Source organism: Myxocyprinus asiaticus, chromosome 3, assembly GCF_019703515.2.
Source record: "Myxocyprinus asiaticus isolate MX2 ecotype Aquarium Trade chromosome 3, UBuf_Myxa_2, whole genome shotgun sequence".
Lineage (NCBI taxonomy): Eukaryota > Metazoa > Chordata > Actinopteri > Cypriniformes > Catostomidae > Myxocyprinus > Myxocyprinus asiaticus.
In genome coordinates this window covers 37,139,504-37,158,886 of record NC_059346.1, presented here as the reverse complement: position 1 = coordinate 37,158,886, position 19,383 = coordinate 37,139,504, and the positions used below count along the sequence as shown (strand labels likewise).

Genomic DNA, 19,383 nt, shown 5'->3' with positions numbered 1-19,383 from the left:
TCTGCTCCCTCAGGAATTCCGACGATACGGGTGTTATTCCGCCAGCTATGGTTCTCCATGTCCTCCAACTTCTCCCAGACACGCTCCAAATCCACCTTGGTCGCTAGCGGATTAGCAGATAATTCCCTCTCCAATGACTCCAGGTAATTGATCTGTTTCTCGACATCCCCCACTCTTGTAACCACATCAGTGAACTTCGCCTCCATGGTAGTGATCGATCGACGTATCACTGCAAAATCCTCCAAGTCAGCAACGACCTTCATCAGCATTGCCGACATGATCAGCATCTCTCGCCGCATTTCCCGCACCTCCCCGACTAAATCAAATCCCAGGCTTGCGGCCTGCTCGGGGGCATCAGCTTGAGCACGTAAGTGTCTTTTAACGTCTCCAGAGCCCGAGGATTTTGAATTCTTTGACACATTGTCCTAGAACAGTTATGGAACAGAGTGTATCGAATCTCACCGGTTTATGTCATTAAAAGTATTAAAACTAGCAAAGTGTGCAGAGCTCGCCGTTCACACGTCCGATCCTCGCATGGCGTCACGTGACCTATCAACATTCACATTCTTAAAATAAGGTAGTGATCCTAACTGACCTAAGACAGGGAATGTTTTCTATGATTAAATGTCAGGAATGTCAGGAAAGGCCTGGGTAGCTCAGCTAGTATTAAAGCCGGCTACCACCCCTGGAGTCACGAGTTCAAATCCAGGGCGTGCTGAGTGACTCCAGCCAGGTCTTCTAAGCAACCAAATTGGCCCGGTTGCTAGGGAGGGTAGAGTCACATGGGGTAACGTCCTCGTGGTCGCGATTAGTGGTTCTCGCTCTCAATGGGGTGCGTGGTAAGTTGTGCATGGATCGTGGAGAGTAGCATGAGCCTCCACATGAGGAGTCTCCGCGGTGTCATGCACAATGAGCCGTGTGATAAGATGCGTGGATTGACGGTCTCAGAAGCGGAGGCAGTTGATACTTGTCCTCCGCCACCCGGATTGAGGTGAGTAACCGCGCCACCACGAGGCCCTACTAAATAGTGGGAATTTGGCATTCCAAATTAGGAGAAAAGGGGCTATATTTTTTTATGTCAGGAATTGTGAAAAACTGAGTTTAAATGTATTTGGCCAATGTTTATGTAAACTTCTGACTTCAACTGTACATAATTCTTGTTTTAAATGTATTTTTATGTAAATATTATTTCATGTGTAACACTAGTAATGTACTTAAAAGTAATTGACTTGCTTGAAAGATCTGATTACAAGAATTTGAATTGTAATGTTACACTTTTTTGTTTTACTCAAAGTAATTTGATTACAGTAACTAATTACTTTGTAATAAGATTGCACCCAACACTGGCAGTCTTGCAATACAGAGCAGCAGGATTTTCGCGTATCGCGTAAAACACCCTTAATGCTGGGAATTCTCAATATTTTTTAAGGAAAACTATTAAACAATTTACAGATAAGAATATTATAATGTTATGATGTTCTGTGACCTTCATGAATATGTAGTGTAGTGATAATAGATATTTTGTCATTGTTTGCTTGTTAAAGCTTCTAAATGCTTTTCTCAAACAGATAAAAGGAATCTGAATGAAATTGTATGTTTGTTTTTTTCCCCCCCTCTGTTCACTTTACTCTTGACATTTTGTTTGCATATTTGGTTCTTCTACTGTCACTGTGCCAAAACGTGCAATGTTTTAAGTTACATGTTTACCCTCATGAATATTTTTGTGTTCTTTTGGAAAGCCATCTTCAGACAGGAAAAGGAAACCGACTTATTTACACTACCTATACAGCTGAACATGTGGTTCCTCTACTTGTAGGATCCTTAATTCATAAGACTTTATCTCAAAGCCTACATTTTTCCCTTCAGGTATTTTCTTTCTGTGATTTCTTAGCCCGGAGTTGCTGTGAACAATGAGGGCATTGTAATACAGAGAGTCAGTCCTGCCATTACAGGCCATTTAGCTCTCATAGCCACATGTGATTGGATGAGGAACCCAAACAAGACATTCCACAATTCGGTCTCCATAGAGATTTGGACTCTAGGTTTCTCCATAGAGAGCCTCAATGATTATATTTGTCCCTTTTATCAAAATAGAAAAGGTTATTCTGTCAAGTGAAAAGAATGATTCGGTGATATGCTGCTTTAGCCCTTCAAGTTACACCCCATCCAATATTAGAGCACTTCTAAGAAGTTTGCTTCGTGTGTTTTGTAAATGGAGGCCTTGTAGCTGTTGAACTAATGTACCCACTTATCTGTTGACAACCCATTTATTCCTCTGCAGTGACCTGTTCCTTGAGCCTGTTTTCTAAAATCAATCCCCATGCATTTTAACAAGCAGACACAGATATAGATCCAGATAATGTCTGGACTGTGATTTCTTTATCCCAAGTTAAAGATAACTTCACATCTGGAAAACTTCAAGAGAGAAAAATCTCAGGCTTTCAGTCTTGTCCTACTTTCATTCTCACTGTTACATGATTTTTCCCCCTTTGTGTTTATGCTGTGATTTCCCATGAGTGCATTATGAGTATGATGTATTGTTCTAGTTTGGGCTTGGGGGAAATTGTGGTCATTAATGTGTGTAGCCTTTGTTTGAATGCTTGTCATGACACTGCTCCCCCTGTTGACTGAATGGTAGAACATTCCATCATTTATTTACATTTTTAATGTTTGCTTCTGTAATTGGCTGACTGCTGATTCTGAAATAAATTCATTTAACACAACTCCATACTCTTACTAAATAATGGCCTTTTTGGCCTTTTTCACTGTTCTACCAATATAGTCTGATATATAGAATAATCTAATGTCAAGATGTATACGTGGAGAGATGGTTCCAGATCATAGCATTTGAGTAGAACATTTATCTAGAACATCAGAGATACTGGACCAGTATGTATTTAAAATTGAGTTATTTGAGATTCAGATTGAGTTATTTTTCCCACCCACAACTATGCAGAAAATACTACCTGTATTGCACTGCTTGTAATATATACCCCCTCTTTAACTGTTTAATAACTATGGGGTGATTGCACAGAAGCTGACCTTTGATACTATACTGAAATGAGCTTTCTTTGCCACGTTCTGCTTCAAGAAGCTAGCGTTTAAACTAAACTAAAATGAAACTATTTTCAGCTTTGAAAAAAGGCTGGTTTTGATGTGTGAAAGGGAAGCTGATTGTAGTTTAGTGCAGAGGGGCGGCTTCTTTCTGAAACATTAGACCCACAAAAACTCACCTCTTATTTTCTGAAGAATGAACAATCTCCTTTACTTTTAAGATCTGTGGAGAGTGTGCTTCATAGACTCGAGGAGTGAAGGGGTGGCAAATCCAGGCCTTCTGAGCTATAGGAGTTTGCACATTGGTTGCATTGAGAACTCAAATGTTTTCATCATCCCTACAAATTTTTTTTTTTTAATAAATCCCTGCAGTTTTGGTTTTACTTTCCTTTACACTGATTGTATGTTCCATTGCTTCAAACTAGGGCTGGGCGATATAGCTAAAGAATTATATCTCAATATTCACTCTGAAATGTTTTAAAATGAAGGCCTGTTTTCCACACTGTTACTCACTAAACATTTGTATGTGCCAGTATAATAATACATTGCTATAAACAGCAACATTGTCCTACATATGTTTTAGTAAATGCAATAATGATGGTTCATTGAACCTGACAGTATGAACTGATTCACGGAGCTGAATTGAACTTACCAACTCTAATGCTGTTTTTGCTACTGAAGTTTAGTGAGACAAGGAATTATCATGAAACCAGCCTAATGACACGGTTATAGAAAACCTAATCACGGAAAATAATCATCAAATAATCAGGATATTGCTTTATTTTATATCACCAGCAAAATCATTGCGAATATATTGTAAATATTAAATGTATATCACCCAACCCTAACTGCTTGAATGTTATGACACATTGGGACTCCTTCAGCCTTTTATATCTGTTTTAAAATTCACTAAAATTAATTTACCTGGGTTCTTTTTTTAGATATTTATTTTAATTTAAGCTTTTGTATGTAAATTCTGAGTGCATTACTAAAGATTGAAGCATGTCCCTTAACCAATCACACATCACATGTCCAATCACAGGCTCAGTTATACATACTGTAAATTATCCAGCATGTTTGGTTGTGCTTAAAGGGCTAGTTCACCCAAAAATGAAAATTCTCTCATTATTTACTCACCCTCATGCCATCCTAGATGTGTATTGACTATGTTCTGCAGAACACAAATTAATATTTTTCATTCTCTCAGCTCTGTAGGTCCAAAAAGTACATAAAGGCAGCATAAAAGTTATCCATCAGACTCCAGTGGTTTAATCCATGTCTTTTGAATCGATCCAATCAATTTTGGGTGAGAACAGAACAAAATGTAATTTCTTTTTCACTGTACATCTTGTCATTGCAGTCTCTAGGTACTATCATGATTTCAAGCTCAGTTACACTTCTTAGTGCTTTACGCATGCACCAGAGCCCTTTTATCTTGGGAAGCCTACAAGGTTAGCAATGCATAACGCAGTGGTCCCATAAATATTCTGTGGGCACTGGCGAGTAGACGAGGCCATTTTTTTTTTTTTTTTTTTAATGGATGTCTATGGAGGAGATGCTTCAGTGTGCTGAATAAACTGTTTTTGTGAGGAAACAGCACTGACTGCCTGTCTGCCACTTTTCAACATTTTTTACACTAAACAATCCTTTTAGAATTAATGATGTGAGTTTACTACGATAAAATTGCTGTTTTTATAAGAAGTCACAGACCATTTTGTAAAAGGTAGGTGCCAGTTTATGGCTCTCCCCATTCATTTGTATGGTATCTGCAAACAGTGTCTTACTGTTGTAACAAGCTTGTTGACCGTTAAGCTCTCTCCTGTGGTAAAAACGCAGAGGTTGTTATTTCATTATAGAAGATCTCTGGTATGCGCAGTGTGTTAGATGCCTCTAGGAAGTGTAATCAAGCTTGAAATCATGATCTCAAAGGAGACTGCTGATGTCCAGGTTTATAGAGAAAAAGGCGTTACATTTTGGTCTGTTCTCACCCAAAGCTGATTAGATCAAGAATTTTAATTTTTGGTTGAACTATTCCTTTAATGCTTAATGTCTGTCCCCCATACCTCCAGAGTGTTATGTGTTGTCCTTATTCAGAATAGATGTACTTCCTACATAAAAGCCAGCCTAAATGAGAGAGAGAGAGAGAGAGAGAGATAAGAATGAGATTCCATAAAACAGCTTTTTTTCTTTGTTAAAGCTGAAGTATGTAATTCCAGCAACACTAGCACCACCAAACAGAATTGAATCGGAATCAATCAGACAGAATCAAAACGGCTATCTAAATATGGCCCTCGTCTATTGTTGTTCAAACCATCAGATAATCCCTTGTTGGGGCGGTCAAAGTGGGTCACTCAAAACAAACACAAGAATATTTATAGCGCCACAGAGACACAATGTTTACAGTTTTCAAGATAATTTATCTATGAATGGCTTTCTTATAGTTGTCGCTGCATATTAAGCTGGGATAGAAGTATTTTAACATTGAAAAAGTTACATACTTCAGCTTTAAACATGGAGGAAAGTAGCCCATTTAGATTGTTTCAGAGTGCAAATAGTGATCAAGTGCTATGTACAATGAGAAAATGTGGTCTGTCTCTGAAACATTGTTACCATTATAACCATAAATGTGTATAAAACATCAACTGTGCTATATCTTTTTATGAGTTTTAACCATCTCTAGGTGACTGGCATGCTGTATTCTAGTGCATGTCTGTGTTGGAACATGACCCTATGTTTGTTCTGTCAGGTGAAGGTCATGAACGACAAAGAGTTGCTGGGTTATGCTTGTGAGCAGTTCCTAGGGAAGACAGTGGCAGAGATTAAAAGTGTAATTCTGCAAACACTGGAAGGTCATTTACGCTCTATTCTGGGTGAGTGACGCTGGGCACTTGAATTTCCATCTCTAGTGTTGCATTCTAATGAGGTTTTTTGTAGTTCAGTAGAGTTAGGACAGTGTGCACAGTCAGTGTTCATGTAAAATCAAATACATGACCAGTAACGTCTCCGGTTACTCATGTAACCTCGGTTCCCTGAGAAGAAGGGAACGAGACATTGCATTTGAACACTATGGGGAAAATCCCTTTTCCTTTTGTGATTGGCAATGATGTTTGAGCTCCGCCCCTTTAGGCGCGCATTTGCTCAATATAAGTGGGCGCTTAAACATAATTTCTTCAGAATTTCTGACTGAGGGACAACAACGCATCGCTCATTCCTCAACTCTGACGTTGTAGTGCGGCCAAGTTTTGCAGTGTTTCGTTCCCTTCATCTCAGGGAACCGAGGTTATGCGAGTAACCGGAGACGTTTCCTATCGATTTAGTTCACTCAACATTGCATTTGAATGCTATGGGGAATGGAGTCCCATCACACCGCACTATGTAGCGTCATTCCCTAGATTTACCAGGGTAGAAACACTTAGAAGAATGTGTATATGAGGTCATGGCCCTTCTGAAGATCTATATGAGTCATATAATACACACAGAAAAATTAACCCCTTCATAACCAGAGGTAGGGAGGGAGGTTTTATTCTATTGGAAGTGCTTGTGACTTCTAGTGGGCATATATTGGATAGCGGCCCACCCATGTGGCTGTATTAAAGTTATAACAGGTAGCCTGCCCGAATAAGGAGCTCAGTCTCACCCGCTGGGTGAAGGAATAGTAGCTCTCTAGACAGAGAGGACTCACGAAGCGATGGACACCACGTCTAGGTTATAAAACCTTGCGAATGTGTTCTGCGAGGACCATCCTGCTGCAAAGCATATTTTCTGTAGGGATATACTGTTTGTCCATGCCCATGAGGAAGCGATGCCTCTAGTTGAATGTGCGATCGCATCAACGATCCAGTGTGAGAGCCTTTGTTTGGAAACGGACATGCCTTTTGTGCGTCCTCCATAACAAATGAAGAGCTGATCTGACAGTCTAAACTGGCAAGTGCGCTCCACGTAGGTGTGCAATGCCCACACGGGGCATAATAAATGCACTAACTGCTCCTCATCCGAATTAGATGGTGCAGAAGAGAAAGCTTGTAGGTGCACTATCTGAGCCCTGAAGTGTATAGAAACCACCTTAGGCACATAGCCTTTTTTGAGTTTGATGGTGGCTTTTGAAAGCCCCGGACCGAATTCCAGACATGAACTATCAACCAACAGAACCTGTATATCACCAACCCATTTTGCTGAGGCCAGAGCCAACAGCAGTGCAGTCTTTAAAGAGAGCACACGCAACTCACCGGATTCCAATGGTTCGAACGGGGGACTCGTGAGCGCCCTCAGCACTAGATTTCCCATGTTGGAACCATAGCAGGGTGAGGGGGGTTCAAGCGCCTCGCTCCCCTAAGGAACTTTATGATCAGATCATGTCTGCCTATAGAGGAACCATTCTCTGGGGTGTGAAATGCCGATATGGTCGCTACATAGACCTTAAGCATTGATGGAGTAAGACCTGCATCCAACCGCTCTTTAAGGAATGTAAGGATCTCCATTATGGAGCAATTCACTCGGTCTTTGTTGTGTGAAGAGCACCAATCTGCAGACGCATGCCATTTTAGTGCATAGGGGTGTCTCGTAGATGGCGCCTAGCTTGCAAAATGATGTTCCTTATAAACTGAGCTAATTCCAGCTTGTGCACTGTGCTCTGTTCAGGGGCCATACATGTAGGTTCCACAGCTCCGGCTGGGGATGCCAAATCGTGCCCTGTGCTTGAGAGAGCAGATCCCTCCTCAGCGGTATTTCCCATGGAGGGCCTCCTAATATCTCCATAATTTCCGGAAACAATGGCTGGTTGGGCCATTTTGGCACAACCAACATAACCGTTTCCTTGTCCTTTTGGACTTTGCTGATGACAGAGTGGAGGAGACGTATTTGCCTTTCATCAGCCACTTGTGGGCCAAGGCATCCACACCCAGCGGGGCTTGGGACAAGGAGTACCAAAGAGGGCAGTGGGCTGTCTCTGCGGAGGCAAATAAGTCGGCTTCCGCTTTGCCAAACATTTCCCAAGTCCTCAGAACCTTCTGAGGATAAAGTCTCCATTCCCCCACCATCAGTCCGGGGACGGCACGTCCGCTCTGCAGTTCAGACAGCCCGGAACATGTCACATGCATGTAGAGGAGATGGTGCGCGCTCCACACGTGGAGGCCTTGCACCAGGCTCATTATTGGTAGCGATCGAGTGCCACCCTGGCAATTTATGTACGCTACCAATGACATTGTCTGAATGAATCAGAACATGATGATTCACTATGTTGGAATGAAAAGCTTTCACCATTAAGAAGACAGCTAGCATTTCCAAGCAGTTGATGTGCCATGCCCGTTTTGCACCTGTCCAGTTGCCGAAAGCCAGGCGTCCATCGCACAGCGCTCCCCAACCTGTGTTGGACGCATCTGTGGTCACCACTTTTCGCCTGAAAACCTGACCCAGCATCACACCCTGCTGATTAAGGTTTGGAGCTGTTCATGGTGTTAGAGCAGCCAGGCAGCGGTGAGTCATGGTGACTCGCACGTGCCCCCGACGCCAGGCGTGATTCGGTACATGGTGTTTGAGCCTGGATAGGTCTCGTGTGTAAAAGACGTAACGGTATGACAGCGGATGCTGCCGCCATAAAGCCTAGCATTTTCTGAAAAGACTTCACTGGAAATGCTTTCCCCAGTTTGAACTGAGACCAACACTTGTGAATGGTCTGGACGTGCTCGCTCGTGAGGTGCGCACGCATGCTCATGTAGTCGAGTCAAACCCCCAAAAAGGAGATTTGTTGGCTGGGAGAAAGTGTGCTTTTTGCCCAGTTGATATTGAGACCCAGGTTGATCAAATGGTGAAGTATCAAGTCCCTGTGCTCGCATAGCAGAGCCTCTGATCGGGCCAGTAATAGCCAGTCGTCGAGGTAATTCAGAATGCACACGCCGTTCATCTTCAAAGGGGCGAGCGCCGCATCGACACATTTTGTGAACATGCGTGGCCCAGAGACAATCCAAAGGGAAGGACTTTCAATTGATGTCATTCCTTCAAACGTGAATCTCAAGAGCAGCCTGTGATATGGTACAATTTGGATATGAAAGTATGTGTCCTTTAGATCTACGCAAACCAGTCCTGTGAGCAGATGTGCGATAAGATCTGTTTCCGAGTTAACATTTGAATGGGCATGCTGTTCAAGTGTCTCAGATCTAAAATTGGCCAAAGCCCGCCACCTTTCTTTGGAAAGAAAAGGTAGCAGCTGTAAAACCCTTTGCAGGCGTGGCAGCTCGGAACAATCTCTATCACATCTTTTGCGAGATTGTGAATTTCTGCATGTAATACAGTCACGTTCCATGACGGAACCGTCAAGGACAAAACGCTGTTGATGCGAGGCAGTCTGCATATGAATTGGATCGAATAACCGTGTTCGATCATTTTTAGCACCCAATCTGACATGCCCGTGAGCGCCTGCCATGCGTTCACATAACGGGATAGCGGACGCTTTATATTTGATGCTAATTGTGATAGCGCGTCGCTCACCATTGGGAAGTGGTTGTGCACAGTGTGTGAAATGGGGAAGCAAGGCAAATTATCTAGAATGGCCTGAGCCAAATTGAATAAGTACACTAAAGGTATGGTTTATGAGCGTGCAAACATAAGATTTTTTATTTGTATGTGATCATTATGAACAGAACCCAAAGAGGGCTCAATTCAAATGTCACAGATGCAGATAGGCCAGAGGCCATTGTCTTTATGCATTTTGATGAGAAAATAACGGCTGTGACATTCTCTCTGTGCACCGAATGGTGAACAACCGCTATTGTGTCCCTCACAAGGAGATTTACTACCTCGGAGAGCAGAATGGGCATGTCCTGCACTGTAACGTGGAGGATAGAACGCTGTTGAAGCGAGGTGGCTATGTTGTGAACCGGAATGTATAACCGCACATTACTGTTTTTTTAACACACTGAGAAATGCTCGGTAACGCGCGCCATGCGACCGAGTAATGCGCGGGTGGGCGCCAAGTTTCGCACGTGTGTTGAGGGGAGCTGCCGTTTATAAGACGGGAGCATTTTGTGTGGAGTGTGGATTGATTTTTCTCAGAGATACCCGGAAGCGTGCCACGCGATCACGAAACGAGCGAGTGGGCGCGGATAGTGGGCACAGGTAGCTGCCGCTTATCAGACGGCAGCTTCTCACTCCGAGCATGTCACGCGTCCGTGCAAAGCGCTAATAGTGTAAAGGCTCGAGCGAACCAACAATAGACACCAATCACCCGCGGTTATCACGGTGAGTGAGTTTGGTTGGAGAGGAAGAAAGAGCTTTTTCAGCCTTCAGCACGTGTTGAGTAGCCGCTATTCAAGCAATGCAAGGAAGCGTTGCAATAAAAACTGTTCCCGGCGAGAATAGTGGGGAAGGGCGAGTCGAAACATAATGGAAAAAGGCAGGAGCTCTAGATTCCTATAAACGCTATACTTCCAGGAGAATTCTTCCTGCTGGGGACTGACAGCGCTATTTGCGTCACAGTACAAAGACGCTAAAATATGCCTGAGGACGGCAGCCCCTCCGATCTGGGTGCACGCAGAGTAGGGTGTGCGCCAGGTCTCATTAAGCTCCATGTGAACCTCAGGAAAGAACGACACTGTTTTCCGAACCATGTCTTTTGACGGCGGACGGTGTGCAGGAATCATTCATTCAGACAAGAATTTTCTGGCTCGACAGGAGGCGACCACTCAAGGCCGAGCTCCTTGACCGCCTGCACAATGACGCGGAGTAACTCATCAATGGCCAGTACGCACTCCTCACCCTCGCTGGGGGGAGGGGCTGCAACATCCTCCATGGACCATTCTCCGATGCTGCGAGGGACACGGCATCATTATCATCGTCAGACCCGCCGAATATGACAACACCATGCTCATTCATAGAGGGCCGGATGTCGTCATGTGCGTACTGCACTGGCGAAGATCAAGGGGCTCGTGTGGATCAAGATCCTCCTCGGGTTTTCCATCTCTACCTCGTGGCCCTTCTGTGCTTCCTTGTGGTCCCTCGAGACTTAACACAGAGGAAGCGGTCGGGAGGGTGCGGGAGGCAGAATTGTCCCTCAGAATGAGGGCGACCCTAGAGCGGGGCATCTTGAGACTCATGTCCTCACAGTGAGGGCAGTCTTTCCCCATGAGAGCTGCTTCGGCGTGGGTGCGGCCCAGGCAGCAAACGCAGTTCTCATGTTGGTCTGACGGAGCGATGTGTCGCTCACAGTAACGCTTGCGATACGACATCTTTAAAAAGACGCATACACACAAGCGGCTCTTTTATGTGTGTTTTACGTCACTTGGGTGGAATTATATTATATATTTTGAAAGGATACAACTCCTGCCTGGATGCTGCGGGAAGCAGGTAGATGTCTCGCTGAGCAAAAACCCAATCCGGCGGCGAGGTGGAGAGACTTCTTCGGCAGAACACTAGAGGGGGGCGGGTGAATCTTCGCTAAAGGCGCTGGACTGAGGCGAAGAACGTCCTGATGCGTCTGCAGGGAATCCCGTCCACTGACGAATGTGTCTGTCGACGGCGAAGAGCGGGCTGATCAAGATGAGATGATCCGTCGTATTCAAGATGACACTATGTCGGTTTTAAAGAGAGAAATTCTGAAGAAATGTTTGAGTGCCCGCTTATATAGGGCAAATGCACGCTTAAAGGGGCGGAGCTCAAACTTCATTGCCAATCACAAGATTGGTGTTAATGATACAAGGGCTTCAACTACAGTGGCATGCAAAAGTTTGGGCATCCCTGCTCAAAATTTCTGTTGCTGTGAATAGTTAAGTGAGTAGAAGATGAACTGATCTCCAAAAGGCATAAAGTTAAAGATGAAACATTCTTTTCAACATTTTAAGCAAAATTAGTGTATACAATTTTAGAGTGGAAAAAAATGAAAGGAGCACCATACAAAAGTTTGGGCACTTAAAGAGATTTGAGCTCTCAGATCAATTTGACCAAAGTCTCAGTCCTTAATTAGCTTGTTAGGGCTATGGCTTGTTCACAGTCATCGTTTGGAAAGGCCAAGTGATGCAAATTTCAAAGCTTTATACATACCCTGACTCCTCAAATCTTGTCCCAACAATCAGCAGCCATGGGCTCCTCTAAGCAGCTGCCTAGCACTCTGAAAATTAAAATAATTGATGCCCACAAAGCAGGAGAAGGCTATAAGAAGATAGCAAAGCATTTTCAGTTAGCCGTTTCCTCAGTTCGTAATGTAATTAAGAAATGTCAGTTAACAGGAATGGTGGAGTTCAAGTTGAGGTCTGGAAGACCAAGAAAACTTTCAGAGAGAACTCCTCGTAGGATTTCTAGAAAGGCAAATCAAAACCCCCCAGGAAAATTAGTGGATATATTTTTTTAAATATTTTATTTCTTGGAATTTTCTAGAAAAAGTGAATGAATGAACATTTTCACAGGAAAAAGCCAAAAAGAGGGCATGAGAGGCTTCCTTTATATCTAAACAGTTTTGCAATTACTGTCTTTTAAAATGCTCAATTGTTTTGCGACTTGAGTGCGACTGAGTCAGAGTTTCCATCTCTGAGATATTATGAAACGTTGGCTATTTGCTGTGCACTTATGTTCATAGGGACTCTGACGGTGGAGCAGATCTACCAGGATAGAGATCAGTTTGCCAAGCTGGTAAGGGAGGTGGCAGCCCCTGATGTGGGCAGGATGGGTATTGAGATCCTCAGCTTTACTATTAAGGTATGCCTACATCAATGCTTACAGTACAACTGTTGCAGGTGTGATTTACTGTGGAAACCCAGTTCAGTTTCAGGTGATGACAAATGTTAATGGGGGATAATCTTATCTTGTGTTATTTGTGCATTTGTCCATTTGTCTCTTCCAACAGGATGTCTATGATAAGGTGGAATATCTGAGCTCTTTGGGTAAATCTCAGACTGCTGCTGTTCAGAGAGATGCTGATATTGGAGTGGCCGAGGCAGAGAGAGATGCTGGGATCAGGGTGAGCAATAGAACAATAGGCGAGAATAGTGTGTTTTTGTGTTGGAGATTGAGAAAGAATGAATGTAAAGGCCCTTTCACACGACTCATGACAACATTTCTCAATTGTTTGAACTCTGTGTAGCATGCCATGTTGCTCACCAGTCAAAAAATTTCAACTTTGCCCCATTTGCCACTGACTTTCGAAGTGCCACAATCCACACAACGCTTGCAATGTCATACTTTGCAATGACAGGTCCAATGTTGCTTCCAAGCCTTCTCATCCTTTTTTTGCAGTCATCGTGTGCTTTCCATGTGACTTGTTATTGTCAACATTTATGTGTTGCGTTAATTTAATAGAAAGAAAAACTTAAACTAAAAAAAAAAAAAGAGAGTGAGGTCGAAACTTGCCCTGGAGAAGGACAAACTGGTTGCTGTCCAGCATGAAATGATACTGTAACCTGTTGTCATGGTGCAGCAGTTCTTGAACTAATTTAATATTTCACAAATTAAAGTTTCTGAAATCATGTTCAACCACTCCTTTTTTTTTTTTTTTTTCTTTCTGGGTTGTATCATTTGCAGAACTTTTTTCTGTTTTATGCTCCAATAACCTTTTTTCATTGTTTACTGTTTCTTGCTTTTTTTTACCTAGCAAATAGCATTTCTGTGAAGAGGGAAGTACTGATGCGAATCACATGAAAGAGCCTTATAGGGTTGGTTCACCCAAAAAGGAAAATGCTCTCATCATTTACTCACCCTCATGCCATTCCAGATGTGTATGACTGTCTTTTTTCTCCTGAACACAAACAAAGATTTTTAGAAGAATATCTCAGCTCTGTAGGTCCATCCATGCAAGTGAGTGGTGTCCAGAACTTTTGAAGCTCTAAAAAGCACATAAAGGCAGCATAAAAGCAATCCACATGACTCCAGTGGTTACATCCATGTCTTCAGAAGCGATATGATTTAAGTTTTTTTATTTTTTATTATTACTATAAATTCTCCTCCCTGCCCAGTAGGTGGCGATATGCACAAAGATGAATACCAAAAGCAAAAGAAGAAGAAAGTGAAAGTGGAGATTGATATGAAAAAATGACAAATTTTGATCTTGTTCCTCACCCACACCTATAATATCACTTCTAAAGATATAGATTTAACCACTGGAGTAATATGGATTACTTTTATGCTTCCTATATATGCTTTTTGGATCTTCATTGCATTGTATGGACCTACAGAGGTGAAATATTCTTAATCTTTACTTTTCAGCAGAAGAAAGAAAGTCATTCACATCTGGGATGGCATGAGGGTGAGTAAATGATGAGAGAATTTTCATTTTTGGGTGAACTATCCTTCTAAGAGATTGTGTGTTCTCATTGTGTTTTGTTTTCTCATATCATTTATTTCCATGCTACAGGAAGCAGATTGCAAGAAAGAGATGATGGATGTGAAGTTCCAAGCTGATACAAAAATGGCAGACTCAAAGCGAGAGCTGGAGATGCAGAAAGCTGCTTTCAATCAAGAAGTGAACACAAAGGTAGAGCTGAGTTGCTCCTTGGGTTATTTTAATCTTACTTTAAGCCTTAAAACACTGCAGATGTTGCACTGATCATTTACTTATGTGATATGACTTAATAAACATGCATTGAATAACTTCTGTCTATCTCAGAAAGCTGAGGCGCAGTTGGCCTATGAGCTTCAGGCGGCAAAAGAGCAGCAGAAGATCCGATTGGAGGAGATTGAGATTGAGGTGGTTCAGAGGAAGAAGCAGATTTCCATTGAGGAAAAGGAGATTGTCAGGACAGATAAAGAACTGATTGCCACTGTGAAGAGACCAGCTGAGGCTGAAGCCTACAGGATGCAGCAGCTTGCAGAGGCAAACAAGTGAGTAACAAGTGAGAGGGGGGATTAGTGAGTAAAGAGGGCTGAAAAGAAGGAAAGGAAGACTGTCAAACTTGGTCCCTTTAAAAAGGCAAGTTAGTGCATTGAAGGTGGCTGTCTTTGTAACCCCCCAATGCTATGTTCTATGTAGGTTATGTAAATGTAGGTACTTGAATGTGGAAATACCAAAACCTTTTCAAATCAGCATAACATCTGGGATCATCAATTTTGCTGCTTTTGCTCAAATTCCATTACAAAAGCCTTTTCCCAGACTTGTCCAGTTTAATGTGCATGTGCATTCTAGAGTAAGCAAACTTAAAAAGGTGCTATGTACTAACATTAAAATTCATACAATACAATGTATTTATAGTGTAACTTCATACTGTTCAGTAAATTCTTAAAAAAAAAAAAAAAAAAAAAGAAAAATCCTGCTCCTGAGGTTGAGGTACGGCTTGGTTTAGAAGTAGTGGTAAGGGTTGGAGTAGGGCTAGGTTTAGGGTTAGGGGTTAAGGTTAACAGTATATGGTAGCACTTTATTTAACAGTACTGTTCTACATTAACGTACTATATAATAACAACAACTATAGTAATTACTAGGTACTAACCCTAACCTTAACCCATATTAAATACATGTAGTTACGTTATATTACTCAGTACTTTCTTGGGTAAGTACCCTAAGTATACTGAAAGTACGCGTACTGTAAAATAAAGTGCAACCCAGTTTAACTACAGATATAATTAAATGCAGGTACTTTAAATGTAAGTACAGTGCGACAACACGTATGTACATAAGTACATTGTATTAAATGCTGAAGTACTTAGTAGTTAAAGACATCTAATATAAATTGGGTCCCTACAAGTGGTCCGTCTTCCCCTCATGCGGTCTCTGCTGTCGAAGGTAGGAACAAGAGTGCAATCACACTATCTTCAATATAGGAAGGACATGCACAATATCCAGGGTACATTACATAAGTTGGAAATCTGCTTCCAAATATCAGAAAATTTTGATATTCAGAGAATACCCATCTAGAAATCGCTCCTCCATCCATTTGGTTCTTGATCATCTATCCCAGAACTCAATATGTTTTATGTTTCTCTGTCAGGATGAAGAAGGTGTTGACGGCACAGGCTGAAGCGGAGAAGATCAAGCGCATTGGAGAAGCAGAGGCCGGTTCAATTGAAGCTGTGGGTAAAGCTGAAGCTGAGAAGATGAGGCTCAAAGCTGAAGCTTATCAGCAGTACGGGGACGCTGCAAAGACTGCTCTCGTCCTAGAGGCTCTACCACAGGTGTGTGATAGCCTGAAAATACGTAGTAAAGTGCATTAATGTGTGGAATGAGATTACAGATTTGATATGTTCCACCTGATGACTAGAGCTTGATGATATTATGCTATATCCATCTTTTTTTCCAGCTATTTTTCTTTGTTTACTTGTTTCTTTTTTGCTTTCTTTTCCCCTTCTCACCATTACACTCTTCAATTTTTGAGTGGTAGTTTGTGTGACTACAACTATCCAAATCTACCAGTAGTTACTGATCTTAGTAATTGTTGACATATTTATTTATTTATTGCAAATGAAAACTAGATAATTCAGCTCATGCAGCATTGAAAATATGTCTTTCCACAACAAAAAAACTCTGGAAAACGTGTTGTTAAAATTAGATGTGACAAAAGACAAAGTATGATAAAGGAAGAGTTCACTCAGAAATGAAGTTTCTGTCATTATATAATAGGCTTGGGATCAGTGCTTTCCACGCATTTTTAATCAGAAAATTTTCCAGATGATTATCGAAATATACTGTATATACACTATATTGCCAAAAGTATTCGCTCACCCATCCAAATAATTGAATTCAGGTGTTCCAATCACTTCCATGGCCACAGGTGTATAAAATGAAGCACCTAGGCATGCAGACTGCTTCTACAAACATTTGTGAAAGAATGGGCCGCTCTCAGGAGCTCAGTGAATTCCAGTGTGGTACTGTGATAGGATGCCACCTGTGCAACAAGTCCAGTCGTGAAGTTTCCTCGCTACTAAATATTCCACAGTCAACTGTCAGTGGTATTATAACAAAGTGGAAGCGATTGGGAATGACAGCAACTCAGCCACGAAGTGGTAGGCCACGTAAAATGACAGAGCGGGGTCAGCGGATGCTGAGGCGCATAGTGCGCAGAGGTCGCCAACTTTCTGCAGAGTCAATCGCTACAGACCTCCAAAGTTCATGTGGCCTTCAGATTAGCTCAAGAACAGTGCGTAGAGAGCTTCATGGAATGGGTTTACATGGCCGAGCAGCTGCATCCAAGCCATACATCACCAAGTGCAATGCAAAGCGTCGGATGCAGTGGTGTAAAGCACGCCGCCACTGGACTCTAGAGCAGTGGAGACGCGTTCTCTGGAGTGACGAATCACGCTTCTCCATCTGGCAATCTGATGGACGAGTCTGGGTTTGGCGGTTGCCAGGAGAACAGTACTTGTCTGACTGCATTGTGCCAACTGTGAAGTTTGGTGGAGGGGGATTATGGTGTGGGGTTGTTTTTCAGGAGCTGGGCTTGGCCCCTTAGTTCCAGTGAAAGGAACTCTGAATGCTTCAGCATACCAAGAGATTTTGGACAATTCCATGCTCCCAACTTTGTGGGAACAGTTTGGGGATGGCCCCTTCCTGTTCCAACATGACTGCGCACCAGTGCACAAAGCAAGGTCCATAAAGACATGGATGAGTGAGTTTGGTGTGGAAGAACTTGACTGGCCTGCACAGAGTCCTGACCTCAACCCAATAGAGCACCTTTGGGATGAATTAGAGCGAAGACTGCGAGCCAGGCCTTCTCGTCCAACATCAGTGTCTGACCTCACAAATGCGCTTCTGGAAGAATGGTCAAAAATTCCCATAAACACACTCCTAAACCTTGTGGAAAGCCTTCCCAGAAGAGTTGAAGCTGTTATAGCTGCAAAGGGTGGGCCAACGTCATATTAAACCCTATGGATTAAGAATGGGATGTCACTTAAGTTCATATGCGTCTAAAGGCAGATGAGTGAATACTTTTGGCAATATAGTGTATGTATGATATAAATAGGGCTGCTCATTGCACAATAGTTTTTGTCATTTCCAACATATATTTCTCAACACAACTTTGGTGAAATGGCGCATTATGAATTCAAAACTATTATCTTATTTGAAGGTGCACACACACACAGACCGGTGTCTCTGGAGGCTGCTTAAAATTCTGCAACGCCACGGAGCTCAACTCGCATAATTTTTCATTAAATTTGACCCAAATCATTATCAAAGGACAAAGATTATTTACTCTAGCCATCACTGGATGATATATTATGTATATGTATCTTTCGTATAGCCTACAACATGTATTTTCAGTTACAAGTATGTTTTTTTTCATGGTTTGACAGCTTGAATGAAACCTCTTCAAGGCTGCATACAGAGAAATTGCATAATCATTTGAATCGCTGTTATACCAGTTTCATACACTAACCTGCAAACTCCTCAATGTCACTTTGTTTATTCTTCAAGTACAAAAACCTTCATAACGTTTGTGTATTTTGACTAGATCCACAGTTTGAACTTGTTTGACTTGTCCTATCCGCGACCGGCTTCAGTAAATGTTATATCACCCACTTGTGGTCTCCCAGTGCTATTACGCCAGACTACATTAAACAGAATGACTGTGAAATAGAAAGCAAGCAGATTAGGCTTTTAATTTAAATTGCGGTTAATGTTGATATATTGATGCCTCAAAAACATATTGATAAAATAACGTGCCGATCAATATGTCGATATTTTATGACATGCCTATTATTTAATCATCCTAATTTTGTTCCAGATCCGTATTACTTTCTTCTTAGCATGAAACACAAAAGGAGATGTTAGGCAGAATGTTAGTTACTGACAACCTCAGTCACTGTTTACTTTCATTGTATGGGACAAATGAGCATAAGTCATAGGGGTTTGGAACAACATGAGGGTAAGTAAACAATGACAGAATTGTTATTTTCGGGTGAACTTTCCCTTTAAGACAATACGAGACAAACCCTATTGGATGTATTATGGATAGAATGTACTTCTATCTCTCCCAGCTCATTTTCATCCTTGTCAAATTAAATATGACTTCTACCCTGAATAAGGTCTATTACACAGTTTTTAAGAAGGACTCTCTGAAGAACAAAACTGAAAAGACATTTAGTTATCTAGTCAATGCCTGAATTTGCATCATCACAGATTGCTGGGAAGGTTGCGGCACCCTTGGCCCGTACCAATGAGATTGTGATCCTAAGTGGAGATGGTGGCCGTGTAACTGGGGAAGTGAATCGGCTGCTGGCTGAACTTCCTGTTTCTGTAAATGCCCTCACGGGAGTGGATCTGTCCAAGGTGAGTGAGGCATAATAGAGAGAATTCAAATGGCATTAAATATTGAGAAATATCATATTGGACCCATGTAATTTTCTCCTGCACATAGACTGAATAGATATTACCAGCACATTAACATTTAGATAGATTTGAGTTCCAGTGGCACAAACACCTGT

At 42.1% G+C, this 19,383-nt stretch overlaps 1 protein-coding gene across 3 annotated transcripts in view; it reads left to right on the top strand.

The window, feature by feature from the left end:
* The window catches only part of LOC127427530 (flotillin-2a-like), a 38,803-nt gene that overhangs the window by 17,825 nt on the left and 1,595 nt on the right, over positions 1-19,383 (top strand). For all 3 annotated transcript variants that reach the window (XM_051675181.1, XM_051675180.1, XM_051675183.1), the window contains 7 exons: positions 5,801-5,924; positions 12,617-12,735; positions 12,884-12,997; positions 14,387-14,506; positions 14,639-14,853; positions 15,954-16,137; positions 19,079-19,228. In XM_051675181.1, coding sequence (XP_051531141.1) covers positions 5,801-5,924; positions 12,617-12,735; positions 12,884-12,997; positions 14,387-14,506; positions 14,639-14,853; positions 15,954-16,137; positions 19,079-19,228 — 1,026 coding nt within the window. The remainder of the gene's footprint in view (positions 1-5,800; positions 5,925-12,616; positions 12,736-12,883; positions 12,998-14,386; positions 14,507-14,638; positions 14,854-15,953; positions 16,138-19,078; positions 19,229-19,383) is intronic.